Source organism: Callithrix jacchus, chromosome 2 (genome assembly GCF_049354715.1).
Source record: "Callithrix jacchus isolate 240 chromosome 2, calJac240_pri, whole genome shotgun sequence".
NCBI lineage: Eukaryota > Metazoa > Chordata > Mammalia > Primates > Cebidae > Callithrix > Callithrix jacchus.
This window is the reverse complement of record NC_133503.1, coordinates 3,461,605-3,477,946: the sequence shown is the minus strand read 5'-3', so window position 1 is coordinate 3,477,946 and position 16,342 is coordinate 3,461,605. Positions and strand designations below refer to the sequence as shown.

General features: G+C 47.8%; 1 protein-coding gene and 1 long non-coding RNA gene across 12 annotated transcripts in view; one reads left to right on the top strand and one right to left on the bottom strand.

Annotated features, from left to right (window-relative positions):
* Positions 1–3,252: 3,252 nt before the first annotated feature.
* NUPR2 (nuclear protein 2, transcriptional regulator) lies at positions 3,253–4,848 on the bottom strand. The gene is made up of 2 exons (XM_035291969.3): positions 4,483–4,848; positions 3,253–3,467 (listed from the first exon to the last, which is right to left on the bottom strand). Exon 1 carries the CDS (start codon positions 4,828–4,830, stop codon positions 4,501–4,503), a length of 330 nt encoding a protein of 109 aa, XP_035147860.1. The 5' UTR covers positions 4,831–4,848; the 3' UTR covers positions 3,253–3,467; positions 4,483–4,500.
* Positions 4,849–4,952: 104 nt separating this feature from the next.
* The window catches only part of LOC118151640 (uncharacterized), a 65,519-nt gene continuing 54,129 nt past the window's right edge, over positions 4,953–16,342 (top strand). For all 11 annotated transcript variants that reach the window (XR_013528559.1, XR_013528547.1, XR_013528560.1 and 8 more), the window contains exons 1-2: positions 4,953–5,316; positions 9,153–9,262. This is a non-coding gene — a long non-coding RNA (uncharacterized LOC118151640). The remainder of the gene's footprint in view (positions 5,317–9,152; positions 9,263–16,342) is intronic.

Sequence of the window (16,342 nt, the reverse complement as noted above, 5' to 3'; positions counted from 1 at the left end):
CAGCCTGGAGACAGAGTCAGACTGAATCTCAAAAAAAAAAAAAAAAGGTAAAAATGCATTTGAAAAAAAGAGCATCAGCTAGGCACAGTGAGTCATGCCTGTAATCCCAGCACTCTGGGAGGCTGAGGGTAGAGAATATGTGAGCCCAGGAGTTTGAAACCAGCCTGGGCAACATGGTGAAACCCTGTCTATACAAAAAATACAAAAATTAGCCAAGTGTGGTAGCATGTACCTATAGTCCTAGCTACTTGGGAGGCTGAGGGGGAAGGATTGCTTGAGCCCAGGAGGTTGAGGTTGCAGTGAGCCATAATTGTGCCACCTCACTCCAGCCTGGGTAACAGAAACAGAGCAAGAACATGTGTCAGAAAAGAAAAAAAACACACACAAAAACAAAACAAACCAGAAAAGCATCATTTTCTTATCATTAGTTTGAAGTAAATCGTCTATAAATTTCCATTTTCAAAAGAAGCATTAAAATATAGTGTGTGGCCGGGTGCCGTGGCTCAAGCCTGTAATCTCAGCACTTTGGGAGGCTGAGGCAGGCGGATCACAAGGTCAAGAGATCGAGACCATCCTGGTCACGGTGAAACCCCGTCTCTACTAAAAATACAAAAATTAGCCGGGCATGGTGGCACGCGCCTGTGGTCCCAGCTACTCCGGAGGCTGGAGGCGGAAGAATCGCTTGAACCCAGGAGGTGGAGGTTGCAGTGAGCCAAGATTGCGCCACTGCACTCCAGCCTGGGCAACAGAGCAAGACTCCATCTCAAAAAAATAAATAAATAAAATATAGTGTGAGGGCAGGTATGATGGCTCATACCTGTAATCTCAGCACTTTGGGAAGCTGAAATGGATTACCTCGTCCAGGAGGTGGAGGCTGCAGTGAGCCCTGTTTATGCCACTGCACACCAGAAGCCTAGGAAACAGAGCAAGACCCTGTCTCAAAACAAGAGAACATGGTTTACCACAACCAACAGGAAAATTTTGGATAAAACTACGTATGAAATATTTACTGCTGTGTTCAACAAGGTAGTATAGTGATCAAGGGCAAAAGTCCTGGGAGACGACCTGGTCTGCTGTCTAATCAGCTGTATCATCTCTGGAAAGGTACTTGAACTCTGTCTCATGCCTATAATCCCAGAACTTTGGGAGGCTGAGGTGGGTGGATCATCTGAGGTCAGGAGTTCAAGACCAGCCTGGCCAACATGGTGAAATGTGGTCTCTACAAAAAATATATAAATTAGCCAGGTGTGGTAGTGGGTGCTTGTAATCCCAGCAACTCGGGAGGCTGAGGCTGGAGAACTGCTTGAACCAGGGAGGCAGAGGTTGCATTGAGTCAAGATCCTGCCATTGCACTCTAGCCTGGATGACAAAGCAAGACTGTCTCAAAAAGAAAAAAAGATAGCAGTATCTGCCTTGAAGAACTGTTGTGGGATCAATAGTGCAGAGAACCTAGCAACCATACCAAAAAAAATAAAATTTCAGGACCCTCTGTAAATTTAGTGTGCCAAGGAGGATGCTACACCCTGACAAGTCACACAGCATGTTTGTAACTTCTGGTTCTTAAATTATAATTTATTCTTTTTTTTTTTGAGACGGCGTCTCGCTTTTGTTACCCAGGCTGGAGTGCAATGGCGCGATCTTGGCTCACCGCAACCTCCGCCTCCTGGGTTCAGGCAATTCTCCTCCCGAGTAGCTGGGACTACAGGCGCGCACCACCATGCCCAGCTAATTTTTTGTATTTTTAGTAGAGACGGGGTTCACCTAGTTGACCAGGATGGTCTCGATCTCTTGACCTTGTGATCCACCCGCCTCAGCCTCCCAAAGTGATGGGATTACAGGCTTGAGCCACCGTGCCTGCCCCTAATTTATTCTTATTATTTTCATTCTGTAAATGACTATGAGAGACCAGAGACTAGACCTCCTCTCCTTCCAGTATATTAACTGCCTCCTTTATTTTTCCATACCTAACTTACACCAGATGGCACAAGGAACCCATGACTTACATCTTCAATGTGGAATGTTAAATACACGTTTCCCGAAAAAAAGACTACCTCATCTGGGCAGTCGCTCATGCCTCTAATTCCAGCACTTTAGAAAACTGAGGTGAGCAGATTGCTTAAGTCCAGGAGTATGAGACAGGCCTGGGCCATGTGGCGAAACCCCATCTTTACAAAAAAATACAAAAATTAATCGGGTATGTTGGTGCACGCCTATAGTCCCAGCTACTAGTGATGCCAAGCGGGGAGCATTGCTGGAGCCTGGGAGGTTGAGGCTGCAGTGAGCTGTGATTGTGCCCCTTAACTCCAGCCTGGGTGACACAGTGAAAGAAAGACCGCCTGGAGTAAGATTGTTTTAACTATGTATTAAGCCATAAACAAAAAGATGCTGAAATTCTGTGAAGCTTCCCTAAACTTTGTCTATGTAAGTGATCCCAAACTTCTAGCATTGGAACACTGACTTCTACTCTTGGGAATTTGTGCTTCCCAAGTGGCCCTCCTTAAACACTGTGCATGGATAAACTTTAAAGTAGATTCTGCCTCTTTTGATTGAGGTTGACACACTGTGCAATATACATTATGATACGCAAATGTTAACCTTCAGAGTAGTCCATTTAGGTAGAAATCTTTTTTGTTTTGTTTTTTGAGATGGAGTCTTGCTCTGTAGCCCAGGCTGGAGTGCAGTGGCATGATCTCGGCTCTCTGCAATCTCCGCCTCCCAGGTTCAAGTGATTCTTCTGCTCAGCCTCCCGACTAGCTGGGACTACAGGTGCCCACCACCATGCCCGGCTAATTTTTATATTTTTAGTAGAGATGGAATTTTGCCATGTTTGCCAGACTGGTCTCGAACTCCTGACTTCTGGTGATCTGCCTGAGCCTCCCAAAATGCTGGGATTACAAGTGTGAGCTACCGCACCTGGCCTGGCCAATAAAAATACAAAGAAATTAGCTGGGCGTCGAGGTGGGCGCCTGTAATCCCAGCTGCTTGGGAGGCTGAGGCAAGAGAATCGTTTGAACCTGGGAGTCGGAGGTCGCAGTAAATTGAGACTATGCCACTGCAGCCTAATGCCTGGTAACAGAGCAAGGCTCTGTCTCAAAAATAAAAAAATACAAAAGAAATCTTACATATATTCCTATCTTTGGTCTCTCCCCACTTATCTTTGTGACCGGCCTCTTCTTTACAGATAAGAACAAATCATTGGTGGACCTGAAAAGAGTTACCATAGTAACTGAAGAAAACCCAGAAGAGTTAAAATGCCATTCTTGCTGCCCTCTTTTATTAATAACCCCTAAAAAGGCTAACCCACTTGGACACTACTTAATTAACAATCAATCAGTAAGGAAAAGATATCGAAGCAGTAAACTTAAGTAAAGGTGAAAAGTTGTTGACGGAACATGGATTCTCTCCTCCTTAGAACCGAGTTACAGTTGGAGTTACAGCAAATACTTTGAACACGTCCTCCGGGTATCCTGCAGGAAATTAGACAAAAACACAGATCAGTTATTCTTTCTATTTTTTGACACAGGGTCTCACTCTGTCGCCCAGGCTGGAGTGCAGAGGGGCGATCAGGGCTCACTGCAGCCTTGACCTCCTGGGCTCAAGCAATCCTCCCACCTCACCCCGCAAGGAGGGGGAACTATAAGCACACACGCCATCACACTCAGCTAATTTTTTATATTTGTATTTTTGTAGAGATGGGGTTTCATCATATTGCCCTAGCTAGTCTGGAACTCTTGAGCTCAAGCGATCCATCCGCCTCAGTCCCCAAAGTACTGGGAGCCACTGCGCCGGCCCCAATTACTTTTTTCAGTCTGAGCATGAGCACTGGAAGAAAAGCTCCCACTTGCACATCTATTTTTAGAGGCAGGGTCTTGCTCTGTCATGCAGGCTGGAGTACAGTGGCCATCTCGGCTCACCATAACCTTAGCCTCCCGGGTTGGATGGCTTACATTTTTAAAAAGATGTTTTCGCTGGGTGCGGTGGCTGACGCCTGTAATCCCAACACTTTGGGAGCCGGAGGCGGACGGATCACGAGGTCAGGAGTTCGAGACCAGCCTGACCAACAAGGTGACACTCCGTCTTTACTAACAAAACAAACAAACAAACAAAATTAGCCTGGCGTGGTGGCGTGCGCCTGTAAACCCAGCTACTCAGGAGGCTGAGGCGGGAGAATCGCTTAAACCCGGAAGGCGAAGGTCGCAGTGGGACGAGATCAAGCCACTGCACTCCAGCCTAGGTGACAGAGCGAGACTCTATCACACACACAAAAAAAGTTTTCTTCGTTTCCTAGCCCCTTCGTACAAAATTGCAAAAGCTTTAATGCTACTGTAACGGCTGTCAGAGGTCAATCTGGGGGGTACAACTCCGTAACGTCGGGAAGCCTCAGAGGGTACCGATCCTGCCCAGGACGAGTCGCACAGGGCGGTGGGGGTCGCTCCCGGGGTCCCGGGGCCCGGGCTGAGGGAGGTGGCGGGGGGCCCGTACCCAGGTTCGGGCTTAGGCTCAGGCAAGGCGAGTGCGCGGCCGGGGCTGCAGCTGGCGCTGTCGGCGCTTGCGCTGGCCATTGAGGAGCTTCTGCAGGACCTTACGCTCGTGGCCAGCGGGCGCCGGCCGGTTGGTGCGCAGCGCCTGCTCGCGCCGTGTCCGGCCCTTGCTGCGCCCGGCCCCGCAGGCCTGGAAATCACGCAAGTAGTAGTAGTCCAGGCAGTCGTAAAGCTCCTCCTTGGAGCTTATGGGTGACGGCGGCGGGGCAGGAGCCTGCTGACATGGAAAGACCTGCTCAGCATCGGAGTCCATACCTCCCGGGCCGCCAGCGGCCACCCGCCCGCGCATGCGCGCTCCTGGAAGACCAGGAGCCCCGCCTCCAGTTCCGATTGGCTCCGCATAGAGGGCGGGCCTCTTGACGTCACAAGGGCGCGCCTTCGCGGCGTCGCGGAGGCGGGTCTTCGGTGACTACACTGGAGTCCGCCTTCGGCGGCGTCAGGCGGGCGATACAGTTCCTAGAGCCGATTTGCGCCCTCCTCAGAGTGTACCCTGGCAGCCGCGACCTCCCCGCCAGGTCCTGTGTGCTGCTGGCTGAAGAAGGGCAGTTGACAAACTCCGAACCAGCACAGTGTTTGTGTTGGTCAAAAACAGAAAACTGTGTCGGCCCGCCGAAGGGGGAGGATCCCTTCAGGCCAGGAGTTCAAGAGCATCCTGGGCAACATGGCGCGACCCTATCTCTGTAGTCCCACCTCAGCCTCCCAGCTGCTTGAACCCGAGGTTCAAGGCTACACTGAGCGATGATCCTACCACAGCACTCCAGCCTGCGAGACTGAGGTAAACCCCGCCTAAAGAAAGAAAAAAGGGGCCGGGCGCGGTGGCTCAAGCTTGTAATCCCAGCACTTTGGGAGGCCGAGGCGGGTGGATCACGAGGTCAAGAGATCGAGACCATCCTGGTCAACATGGTGAAACCCCGTCTCTACTAAAAATATAAAAAATTAGCTGGACATGGTGGTGCGTGCCTGTAATCCCAGCTACTCGGGAGGCTGAGGCAGGAGAATTGCCTGAACCCAGGAGGCGGAGGTTGCGGTGAGCCGAGATCGCGCCATTGCACTCCAGCCTGGGTAACAAGAGCGAAACTCCATCTCAAAAAAAAAAAAAAAAAAGAAAGAAAGAAGAAAATTATCCAAGTGTGCAACAGGGAGGGACTGTTGAAAATAAACATGAGGCTGACTGGGCCCTGTATTCCCAGCACTTCCGGAGGCCAAGGCAGGAGGATGGCTTTGACCCAGGAGTTGGAGACTGGCCTGGGCAACATGATGAAATCCCATCTCTACCAAAGATCCAAAAATAGCTGGGTGCGGTGCATGCCTGGCCTAATTTTAGCATTTTTTGTAGAGATTGGGGGTCTCACTATATTGCCCAGGCGGGTCTCAAACTCCTGGGTTAAAGCAATCTTCTCACCTTGGCCTTCAGAGTCGTTGGGATTACAGGCATGAGCCACCTCGCCCGACTGGGTTAGGCTATTTAATAACAGAAAAAAAAATGCTTGGGCCAGCCTGGTGGCTAACACCTGTAATCCCAGCACTTTGGGAGGCTGGGACGGCCAGATCACCTGAGGTCAGGAGTTCGAGACCAACCTGGCCAACATGGTGAAACCAGGTCTCTACAAAAAATACAAAAATTAAGTGGGTGTGGTGGGCATGCCTATAATCCCAGCGACTCTGGAGGCTGAGACAGGAGAATTGCTTGAACTCGGGAGGCAGATGTGAGCCGAGATCACATCACTGCACTGCAGCCTGGGTGACGGACTCCAGAGTTTGAGACCAGCCTGGGAAATGTAGTGAAACCCTGTCTCTCCAAAAAAAAAAAACAAAAACAGATGTAACCATGTGACTCCAGCTACTTAGGAGGCTGAGGCAGGAAGATCACTTGAGGCCAGGAGCTCAAGGCTGCAGTGAGCTGTGATCATCCCACTGCTCTCCATCCTGAGCAATAGAATGAAACCATGTCTCTAGATAGATAGCTAGCTAGATAATTGATAGGTAGTTTTCTATCAGAAATTGTTTTCCTAGATTTGAACATTTTTTCTAAGGTAGCATTCAACACATCAGCATTTTACAGTGTTATTAGTTGTGAATATGATTATGTTTTTCTGAAATACAGTATCCTTTACAAAAGCAGTTTTGTCTTTTCTTTCAAAGCACATAGATAGGCCCGTAAGTGAATCTGTCTGATGTTGGCGACCTTGGTACCATTTTCTCCAGTTGATTGGAACTGTCAGTCAAGAATTTCAGGTCACTGTTGGCCTTAGAGGAAGAGCCCAAAGGCAACAAGCAAGGGCGCTGATGTCCAGTTGCCTTCTAGAAGCATTTTCACCTTCCCTTCTGGTTTCCCTTGATAAACTTGGAAGTACTGTTGTAGAGTTGACCCAGTGCTTCCCCAGCAGCTTTGTATATTGGGCCAAATATACATGCCTTACCTTTATGAGAGGTGCCCTGGTAGACAAGTGGAGTTATGCACGAAGTCTGTCTCAGCTGCACTGTCCAGAGATGCAACATGGTTCAATCAAATAACATTCTCTGAGTCCGTTTCTTTAGCTGTAAAATAAGAATAACAATTATACCCATATAAAAAGACAGCTTATTGTATTTTGGTGGTTTTTCATTTTCTATGAAACTGTCTTTAACACAGTAATTATTTTCTTTGCCATACCACATTTTTTTTTAGATGGAGTCTTTTTTCTTTGAGTTGGAGTCTCACTGTGGTTGCTCAGGCTGGAGTGTAGTGGCATGATCTCTGTTCACTGCAATCTCCTCTACCCAGGTTGAAGCAATTCTCCTGCCTCAGCCTCCTGAGAAGCTGGGATTACAGGTGCCCACCACAACACATGGCTAATTTTTTTTCTTTTTTTGTATTTTTTAGTAGAGATGGGGTTTCATCATGATGCCCGGGCCTGTCTCAAACTCTTGACGTCAAGTGATACACCCACTTCAGCCTCCCTAAGTGCTGAGATTATAGGTGTGAGCCACTGAGCCCAGTGTTGTTGTTTTCTTTTTAAGACGGGGTTTCACCATGTTGGTCAGGCTGGTCTTGAACTCCCGACCTCAGGTGATCTGCCCACCTTGGCCTCCAAAGTGCTTGGATTACAGGTGTGAGCCATCATGCCTGGCCCCAGTGTGTTTTTAAATAAAGATTTCTTGGCCAGGTGTGGTGGTTCACGCCTGTAATCCCAGCACTTTGTGAGGCTGAGAGGGGTGGATCACCTGAGGTGGGTAGTTTGAGACCAGCCTGACCAACATGGAGAAACCCTATCTCTACTGAAAATACAAAATTAGCTGGGTGTGGTGACGCATGCCTTTAATCCCAGCTACTCAGTAGGCTGAGGCAGGAGAATTGCTTGAACCCGGAGGCAGAAGTTGCAGTGAACTGAGATCGCACCATTGCACTCCAGCCTAGGCAAAAAGAGCCATACTCCATCTCAAAAAAAATAAAATTTCTTAAAATGATATTTTCAGTATTTATAGATGGTGTGTGAGCAGCAATCTTAATAGGTTATTACCTGACACTTGGGGAACTGGAAAATGACGGTGGCAGCTTATTTGATCCAGATGTCTGGAATTTTTTTTTGCGGGGGTGGGGGCGGGTGGAGACAGAGTGTTCCTCTGTCTTCCAGGCTGGAAGGCAGTGGCATGGTCTCAGCTCACTGCAACCTCCACCTTCCAGGTTCAAGCAATTCTCCTGCCTCAGGCTCCCGAGTAGCTGGGAGCACAGACATGTGCAGCCATGCCAGGCTAATTTTTTTGTATTTTTGATAGAGATGGGGTTTCACCATGTTGGCCAGGCTGGTCTTGAACTCCTGACCTCAGGTGATTCTGCCTGCCTTGGCTTCCCAAACTATTGGGATTACAGTTGTGAGTCACGTGCCTGACCCAGATGTCTCTAATTCTAACATGAGGTTTATCAGAGGATCATAGAATGAGTTGCTGGCGTATCCACAAGGAAATGAGCATGGAACTCTCACAACAGCTGTCTTGAGTTGTGTGTGTTTGCTGTGTTTGAATATCTCACAGGTCATTTATACACAGGCTTTCTGGTGACTGAGTCAACAGTATCTGTTTCATAAATAATGTAGCCCTACTTCTTGCTTCCTTTTTTTAGACTGGATTTTGCTCTGTTACCCAGGCTGGAGTGCAGTCGTGTGATCTTGGCTCACTGCAACTTCTGCCTCCCGTATCAAGCAATTCTCCTGCCTCGGCCTCCTGAGTAGCTGGGATTACAGGCACCACCACGCCTGGCTAATTTTTTTTCAGCTGGAGTTTTGCTCTTGTTCCAGGCTGGAGTGCAATTATGTGATCTCGGCTCACTGCAATCTCCACCTCTTGGGTTCAAGGGATTGTCTTGTGTCAGCCTCCCGAGTAGCTGGGATTATGGGCACCACCATGACCTGCTAATTTTGCATTTTTAGTAGAGACGGGGTTTCTCTGTGCTAGGCAGGCTGATCTCAAACTCCTGACCTCAGGCGATCTGCCTGCCTCAGCCTCCCAAAATTTTGGGATTACAGGCATGAGCCACTGTGCCTGGCCTAATTTATGAATGTTGGGAATTGACTGGGAGCTAGCTGTAACTCTAAGATGGTTCCTTCAGTAGTGGCCATTTTTTTTTTTTTCAAGATGATGATGGTTCTCCACCTTCTAAGAGACCAAAGACCAACAAGCTACCATAGCCACCAGTTCCAGAACCTGCCAATACTGGGCAACGGAGGGTGAGAAATTCAACTTCGGTAAGTTACCACAACCTTTACCTTCATCTTCTGGACGCCCAATGTGACTGTTGAAAGTTACAACATGCTCAGCAGGGGGAAATGCTTTAGCCTGTATTAACTACATTATAATCTCATCTTTGTAGAGCCAGGAGCATTTCGAAAGTCACGTTACAAACATTGTTAGAAATATAGCTTGAATTTACCAAAGCATAGGACATTGCATCATTTCATATTAATTAGTTAGTTGGGTCAGAATTAGTGCTAATCACTTAGTAATTCTCTGATTTCTCTTTGCGTTAAAACCTTCTTTACTTCAGAACGGTTTCGCCTCTTGGTTTTCCTTATTCCTGTGTGTCACTGCCTGTCAGTTGCTAATCCGTTAACTCCCAGTGGATCATGTGTTTTGTGAAGGGACTAGTGGCAAATTAAGTTGATGGTTCGTATTTTGAATAAATAGAACATTAAGCTTGTATACATTTTGAAAATAGTATTTAGGCCAGGCGCAGTGGCTCAAGCCTGTAATCCCAGCACTTTGGGAGGCCGAGGCAGGTGGATCACGAGGTCAACAGATCGAGACCATCCTGGTCAACATGGTGAAACCCCGTCTCTACTAAAAATACAAAAAATTAGCTGGGCACGGTGGAGCGTGCCTGTAATCCCAGCTACTCAGGAGGCCGAGGCAGGAGAATTGCCTGTACCCAGGAGGCGGAGGTTGCGGTGAGCTGAGATTACGCCATTGCACTCCAGCCTGGATAACGAGCAAAACTCGGTCTCAAAAAAAAAAAAAAAAGAAAATAGTATTTAATATGTCACAATGATTGGTTATATAATGAATGTATATGTACATTAGGTTGTTATATGTTTATGTTCTTTAGCATTCTGACTTGCAACTGTGTATCTGTAAAGTCTTTTTTTTTTTCCTCAAGAAGATCAGACTGATTTATCAAGGCATCTAATTGATGCCAACTTAAGTGGACCAGGCTCTGTGTAGGGGGTGAGGTTGAAGCAGGAAGAAGGGTGGCGAGGCGCAAGGGTGCCAGGATTAAGTTGGAATACGTGGGGGGTGTTCCAAGGCTTCCCACATTTCTTTGGCCCTGGCTTGTCTGTGTTGCTGGCCTGGGCATCTGATGAGCTTGCAAGGGTGATTCTGAGAGGTAAGTGGTCCAGGGACTTTGGAGTCATGCTGTGGGCCTTGAATACAGATTCCTACACTTGGTAGCTGTGACCTCTCCATGCCTCAGTGACCTGCAGAACTGACCTCTGTCTGAGCCAGGTCCCATCCAGGCACTGTGGATCCATCCAGAGGGAAACTGTCCCAGATTGCTCACTGTCTGCTGCCAGCTTTGTGGGATGTCTCAAGGGCTTTCTCATGCAGATCCTTGTCCCCTTCGAGGCTCTCACAATCCAGTGGAGGAGGCAAAACTCATCTGCCTCTGGGCGTGCTTCATGCCAGGTACATCTGTGGACATGGGTCATGCTCCTGGGCTTCCAAAGTTGGAGAAAGTCACCAGGCTCAGATGGATACATCAGAGCACCTGCTGCCCTGTGGACACAGTGACAAAAGAATACTCTGGGCCTGGACCCTGGTCTGGGGAATGGGTTAAGGCTCTTGCACTTCTCTGAGCCCATTTCTCTATCTGGAAAGCGTGCTGATTGTATCTCCCTACGGGCACTGAGAGCTCAGGGTTAGTTTCAGAGCCAGCATCTGGGGGTTTGGGCTGTAATTCCCCTTCAGCCCCATAGCTGGGGAGAACCAGGGACTTTGTTGGGATCGCCGTAGGCATCAGTCTAGCTTCCTGCCCCTGGCTTCGGCTCATTATCTGAAGTAGTCTGAGGGGCAGGTGGTCCTGGTGGGGCTTGGGGCTTCTCCCCAAACTGAGGTCACACCCAGTGCCAGAAATCTTGGTGTTTGCTCTGGGCTAAGGATGCATCTGGCCCCCAGGGTGCGGGTGACTGCCCACCGTAACTGGTTTCTGCCTTCCAGGGCCCATCTTCAGACCTTGGAACTTCCCAGTCGACCCCACCTTCCTCTCTGGCCAGCCTTGAACCCTCATGGGTTCAGCACTTTTTCCAGACTGTCTCCTGGTTGTCCTTTTGCCACGAGGCCTGGGTCATGCTGCTCCCCCTCCCACTCACCGAGACCCACAAGGACTACTCCACACCCAGCTCAGCCCCATCCCCTCGGATAGTCCTTTCTCTTTCCTCAGGTGACCAGGTGCATAACTTAGTGTCAGGAGGTTCCCTGCACCTGGGAATGCCTACTGGTCACCTCGGTCACAGAGACCAAGACATTTACTTGATATGAGTGCCCTTGGTTCACTGTCTGCATGGCCAGGGAGGGAGTCAATAATAGGCTTTTCACTTACTGCAAGGGCTAGTTCTCCTGGCCCCATGGCTCTAGGGATGGAGGATGCTGCAGATGTACGCCTCACGTCCCAGCTGAGGCCTGTGAGTCATCTCAGGGCAATTTCACAGTCCCTGCACGCCCCACCCTGTTACCTCTGCAAATACCAAGCAGCACAGCCTACCTAGGGGACAGTGGGCTCAGGAGTGTCCAGCTAGTCCCCAGAGCACCCTTGGCAGGTCCCTCACCTAGCTGCTTCCACAGCTCTGTAGCAAGAGTTCTAACCTTTTTTGAATATGGAGCCTGACAAAAATGAGAGCTGTGGACCATTTTCCCAGAAATGCATGTGCACACTCTTCACACAAAACCTTGCATCATTTCAGGGGGCTCACACCTCCCTAAGGGCTTGGTAATTGAACCCCTCAGACCTGAGGGTGAGAAACCTTGCCTCAGTTCTTCCCCAGGTGATCAGCCCAGGAGTAAGGGAGAAGAGGCCAGAAAGCAGGATCCATGAGCAGGGCCCCCCTCCTGGAGTCAGAGGCCACTGTTTCCTGGCCTGCCTCTCCTCTGTCCGGGACTCTTCCCTGCTGCGCCGCTCCTGGGGCCATGGCCATCGGGGGCTGCGTTTGGGTACAGGCTCCAGAGGCAACTGCTTGCCTGGAGGGGATCAGAGGAACATGGCAGGAAATGAGGAGGAAAGCCAGCCTGGAACCTCACCTCTCTGACCCCCCATGCCACTGAGGTGCACTCTTTCCTCACCTCACTCAGGCAGCAGCATAAGTTCCTTAGGAGTGCTGTCCTACTCTCTCTGCTGCCTCTTTTTGGTCTTGGGGCTACTATAACACGTTCCTTTTCCTAGCCCTGCCAACCTGGTGGGAAACTGGGCTTCCTTCTCATAGGGTCAGGGCAGGCCCATCCTGAATGGGAACAGTCCCATCCTGAATGATACCCACCACAGAGAGACCTTTTTTTTTTCTCCAGGGCATGGGGAGTAGCCAGGTTTTATGAGTTAAATGCAGATGTGAACCATACTAAGCTGGGATTGGGGTACACACTCTGCTCTTCTGAAAAGTAGCTAGGGATTCCAACTTGGTGAGAGGGAGAGTATGTCTTGAGTTGCTGGGATCACCAGGCATGTGCTACCATGCCTGACTACTTTTTGCATTTTTAGTAAAGTTGGGGTTTCCCCATGTCAGCCAGGCTAGTCTTGAACTCCTGACCTCAGGTGATTCACCTGTGTTGGCCTCCCAAAGTGCTCCCATAGGTGTGAGACACTGCACTCGGCTGTAATGGGATGTTTTACAGCTGACTTTGATAAACAGAATATTAGCGTTTTTGGTGTTTTCATTTTACTCATACTAGTTTTCTTTGGACTCAATTACAATCATAGCAGTAAAGATCAAATTACAAAAGTTAAAGAGAAGGCCGGGTGCAGTGGCTCACGCCTGTAATCCCAACACTTTGGGAGGCAGAGGTGGGTGGATCACCTGAGGTCAGGAGTTTGAAACCAGCCCGGCCAAAATGGAGAAACCCCATCTTTACTGAAAGTACAAAAATTAGCTGGGTGTGGTGACAGGCACCTGTAATACCAACTACTCAGGAGGCTGAGGCAGAAGAATCACTTGAACCTGGGAAGCAGAACTTGTAGTGAGTCGAGATTGCGCCACTGCGCTCCAGCCTGGGCTACAAGAGCAAAACTCCATTTCAAAAAAAAAAAAAGAGTTAAAGAAAAATATAGATTCAGTATTCTATTTTTCTTTTTCTTTTTTTTTTTTAAGAAAGAGTTTCGCTCTTGTTACTCAGGCTGGAGTGCAATGGCGCGACCTCGGCTCACCACAAACTCCGCCTCCTGGGTTCAGGCAATTCTCCTGCCTCAGCCTCCTAAGTAGCTAGGATTACAGGCACGCACCACCATGCCCAGCTAATTTTTGTTGTTTTTTTTTTTTTTTTGAGATGGACTTTTGCTCTTGTTACCCAGGCTGGAGTGCAATGGCGCGATCTCAGCTCACCGCAATCTCCGCCTCCTGGGTTCAGGCAATTCTCCTCCCTCAGCCTCCCGAGTAGCTGGGATTACAGGCACGCACCACCATGCCCAGCTAATTTTTTGTATTTTGAGTAGAGACGGGGTTTCACCATGGTGACCAGGATGCTCTCGATCTCTTGACCTCATGACAAAGTGCTGTGATTACAGGCATGAGCCACCGCGCCCGGCCCTAGATTCAGTATTCTTAAAGAGCAATACAGATTCAATTATCCTTACCTACAAATTGTGTTTAAATGGTATCCCTTTTTCTTTTGTCCTTATAGGTCAAGCTGTAAAAGCCAAAGGTCTGGTGATGATCCCATACCCTTTTGTCCAGTCTCATGTTGAGATGTGAATGTAGAAGGACTTCCCAAAGGAATTTGTTTTCTTTTTCTTGAGATGGAGTTTTCATTCTTGTTGCCCAGGTTAGAGTGGAATGGTGTGATTCTGGCTCACTGTCTCCTGGCTTCAAGCAGTTCTCCTGCCTCACAGTTGCCTGCCACCATGCCAGGGTAATTTTCATATTATTAGTAGAGATGGGATTTTTCCGTGTTGGCCAGGCTGGTCTTCAACTTAGGTGATATTAAGTGGAATAAGAGGGATGGGTGTGATTTGGGCAGCCTTGATGATGTGTGATGAGTACATTCTGCAATTGGCTTCATCTCTTTGTAAAACTTCCACTTTTTACTCTCAACTCTGACAATTGGTTCTTTTTTATTTTATAGAAAGTTTGTTAGAATTAGGTTTATATATTTTCTTGTTGAATTAACAGAATGATTTTATTTAACATCATTCTCCAGTTTTCCTGAAAACCTCTAAGTTTTTACTGTTATTTGTTTATGGGCATATTTTTTTTTTTTTTTTTTACAGCTATGGTAATTGTTTCATTTGTGGTTTCTCAAAAACACATGTGTTTCTTATCTCAAAGAGCTCCTATACTAGACCCGTTCAGATTTGGTGCTAATAACATAAAGTAAGAATTTAAGACAAGTCTTTAGATGTTAGGGGAAAGCCAATCTAAGAACAAAGTAATCAATTCGTTTCAACTTGACATTCAAGGTGAGGTGTGGAGGTGGAGGAGGCAGTTGGATAAACGAGTCCAGAAGTAAAGAGAAAAATCTGGCAGTAGATGTAATTTTGGATTTTATGGTATGTTTCGACAGCAGTCGTCGATGTCACCAAAGTAATTCATCAGTGAGCTCCCTGACGTCTCCCCTTTTCTATTTAAAGAAACAGGATCTTGTTAGGTTTTGTGGGCTAGACTACAGCTCCTGAGCTCAAGTTATCCTCTTGCCTCAGTCTCCTAAGTGGCTGGAGCTACAGGCATGTGATACCATGCCCAGCTTTGAACCACTCCCAACCATCAGGTGGCAAAGTATTTAAATGTATGCACAGAGGTGTAAGGGAGACCTGTATATAAATAGCACCATGTAAATTTCTTGAATCTTTCTTTTTAGAGTTCTGTTTGGATGTGGCTTCAGAGCAGAGATTAGTAAATTAATTTTTACTTTTTTTTTTTTTTTTTTGAGACAGATTCTCACTCTGTTTCCCAGGCTGCAGTGCAGTGGCATGATCTTGGCTCACTGCAGCCTCTGCCTCCTGGGTTCAAGCGATTCTCTTGCCTCAGGCTCCTGAGTAGCTGGGACTACAAGTGCCTGACTCCACATCTGGCTAATTTTTTTTTTTTTTTTTGTATTTTTCGTAGAGACAGGGCTTCACCATGTTGGCCTGGCTGGGCTTGACCTCTGACCATGTGATCCACCTGCCTCGGCCTCTCAGAGTGCTGGGATTACAGACATGAGCCACTGCTCCTGGCGTTTTTTTTTTAACTTATAAATTACAGTTTTTATACCTATTCAAAAGTAGAGAAAATAGTACAGTGAACACTGAAATACCCGTTCCTCGATTTCTCTGATCATTAATATTGTCCCACATTTTTTTTATTGCATATTAGATTTTGGGGTACATGTGAAGAACATGCAAGATCGTTGCATAGGTACACACGTGGCAGTGTGATTTGCTGCCTTCTTCCCCTTCACCTATATCTGGCATCTCTCCCCATGCTATCTCTCCCCAACTCCCCCCCCACTGTCCCTCCCCTATTGCCCCCATTGTCCCACATTTTGTTCTTCTATTCCTTTACCTCCCTTTGCAGGAATATTGTAAAGTGTATTGCAGTCCCCATGTTATTTTATCTGTTCAGCGTGCATCCCCAGAGGGGATTAACATTTTCTTAGTGTATTGCAGTCCCCATGTTATTTTATCTGTTCAGCGTGCATCCCCAAATGGTATTAACATTTTCTTACACAGCCATTATCTCATCACATCTGACAAAATTAACAATGATTTTTTGGTGTCAGCTCATATGTAGTCAAGTTTTCTCACTCTTTTTTTTTTTTTTTGAGACGGAGTTTTGCTCTTGTTACCCAGACTGGAGTGCAATGGTGTGATCTCGGCTCACCACAACCTCCGCCTTCTGGGTTCAAGCAATTCTCCTACCTCAGCCTCCTAAGTAGCTGGGACTACAGGCGCATACCACCATGCCCAGCTAACTTTTGTGTTTTTAGTAGAGACGGGGTTTCACCATGTTGACCAGGATGGTCTTGATCTCTTGACCTCGTGATCCACCTGCCTGGGCCTCCCAAAGTGCTGGGATTACAGACGTGAGCTACCACGCCCGGCCAAGTTTCCTCACTCTTATATGAAAAACATCTCATTTCTCGTTATCTGA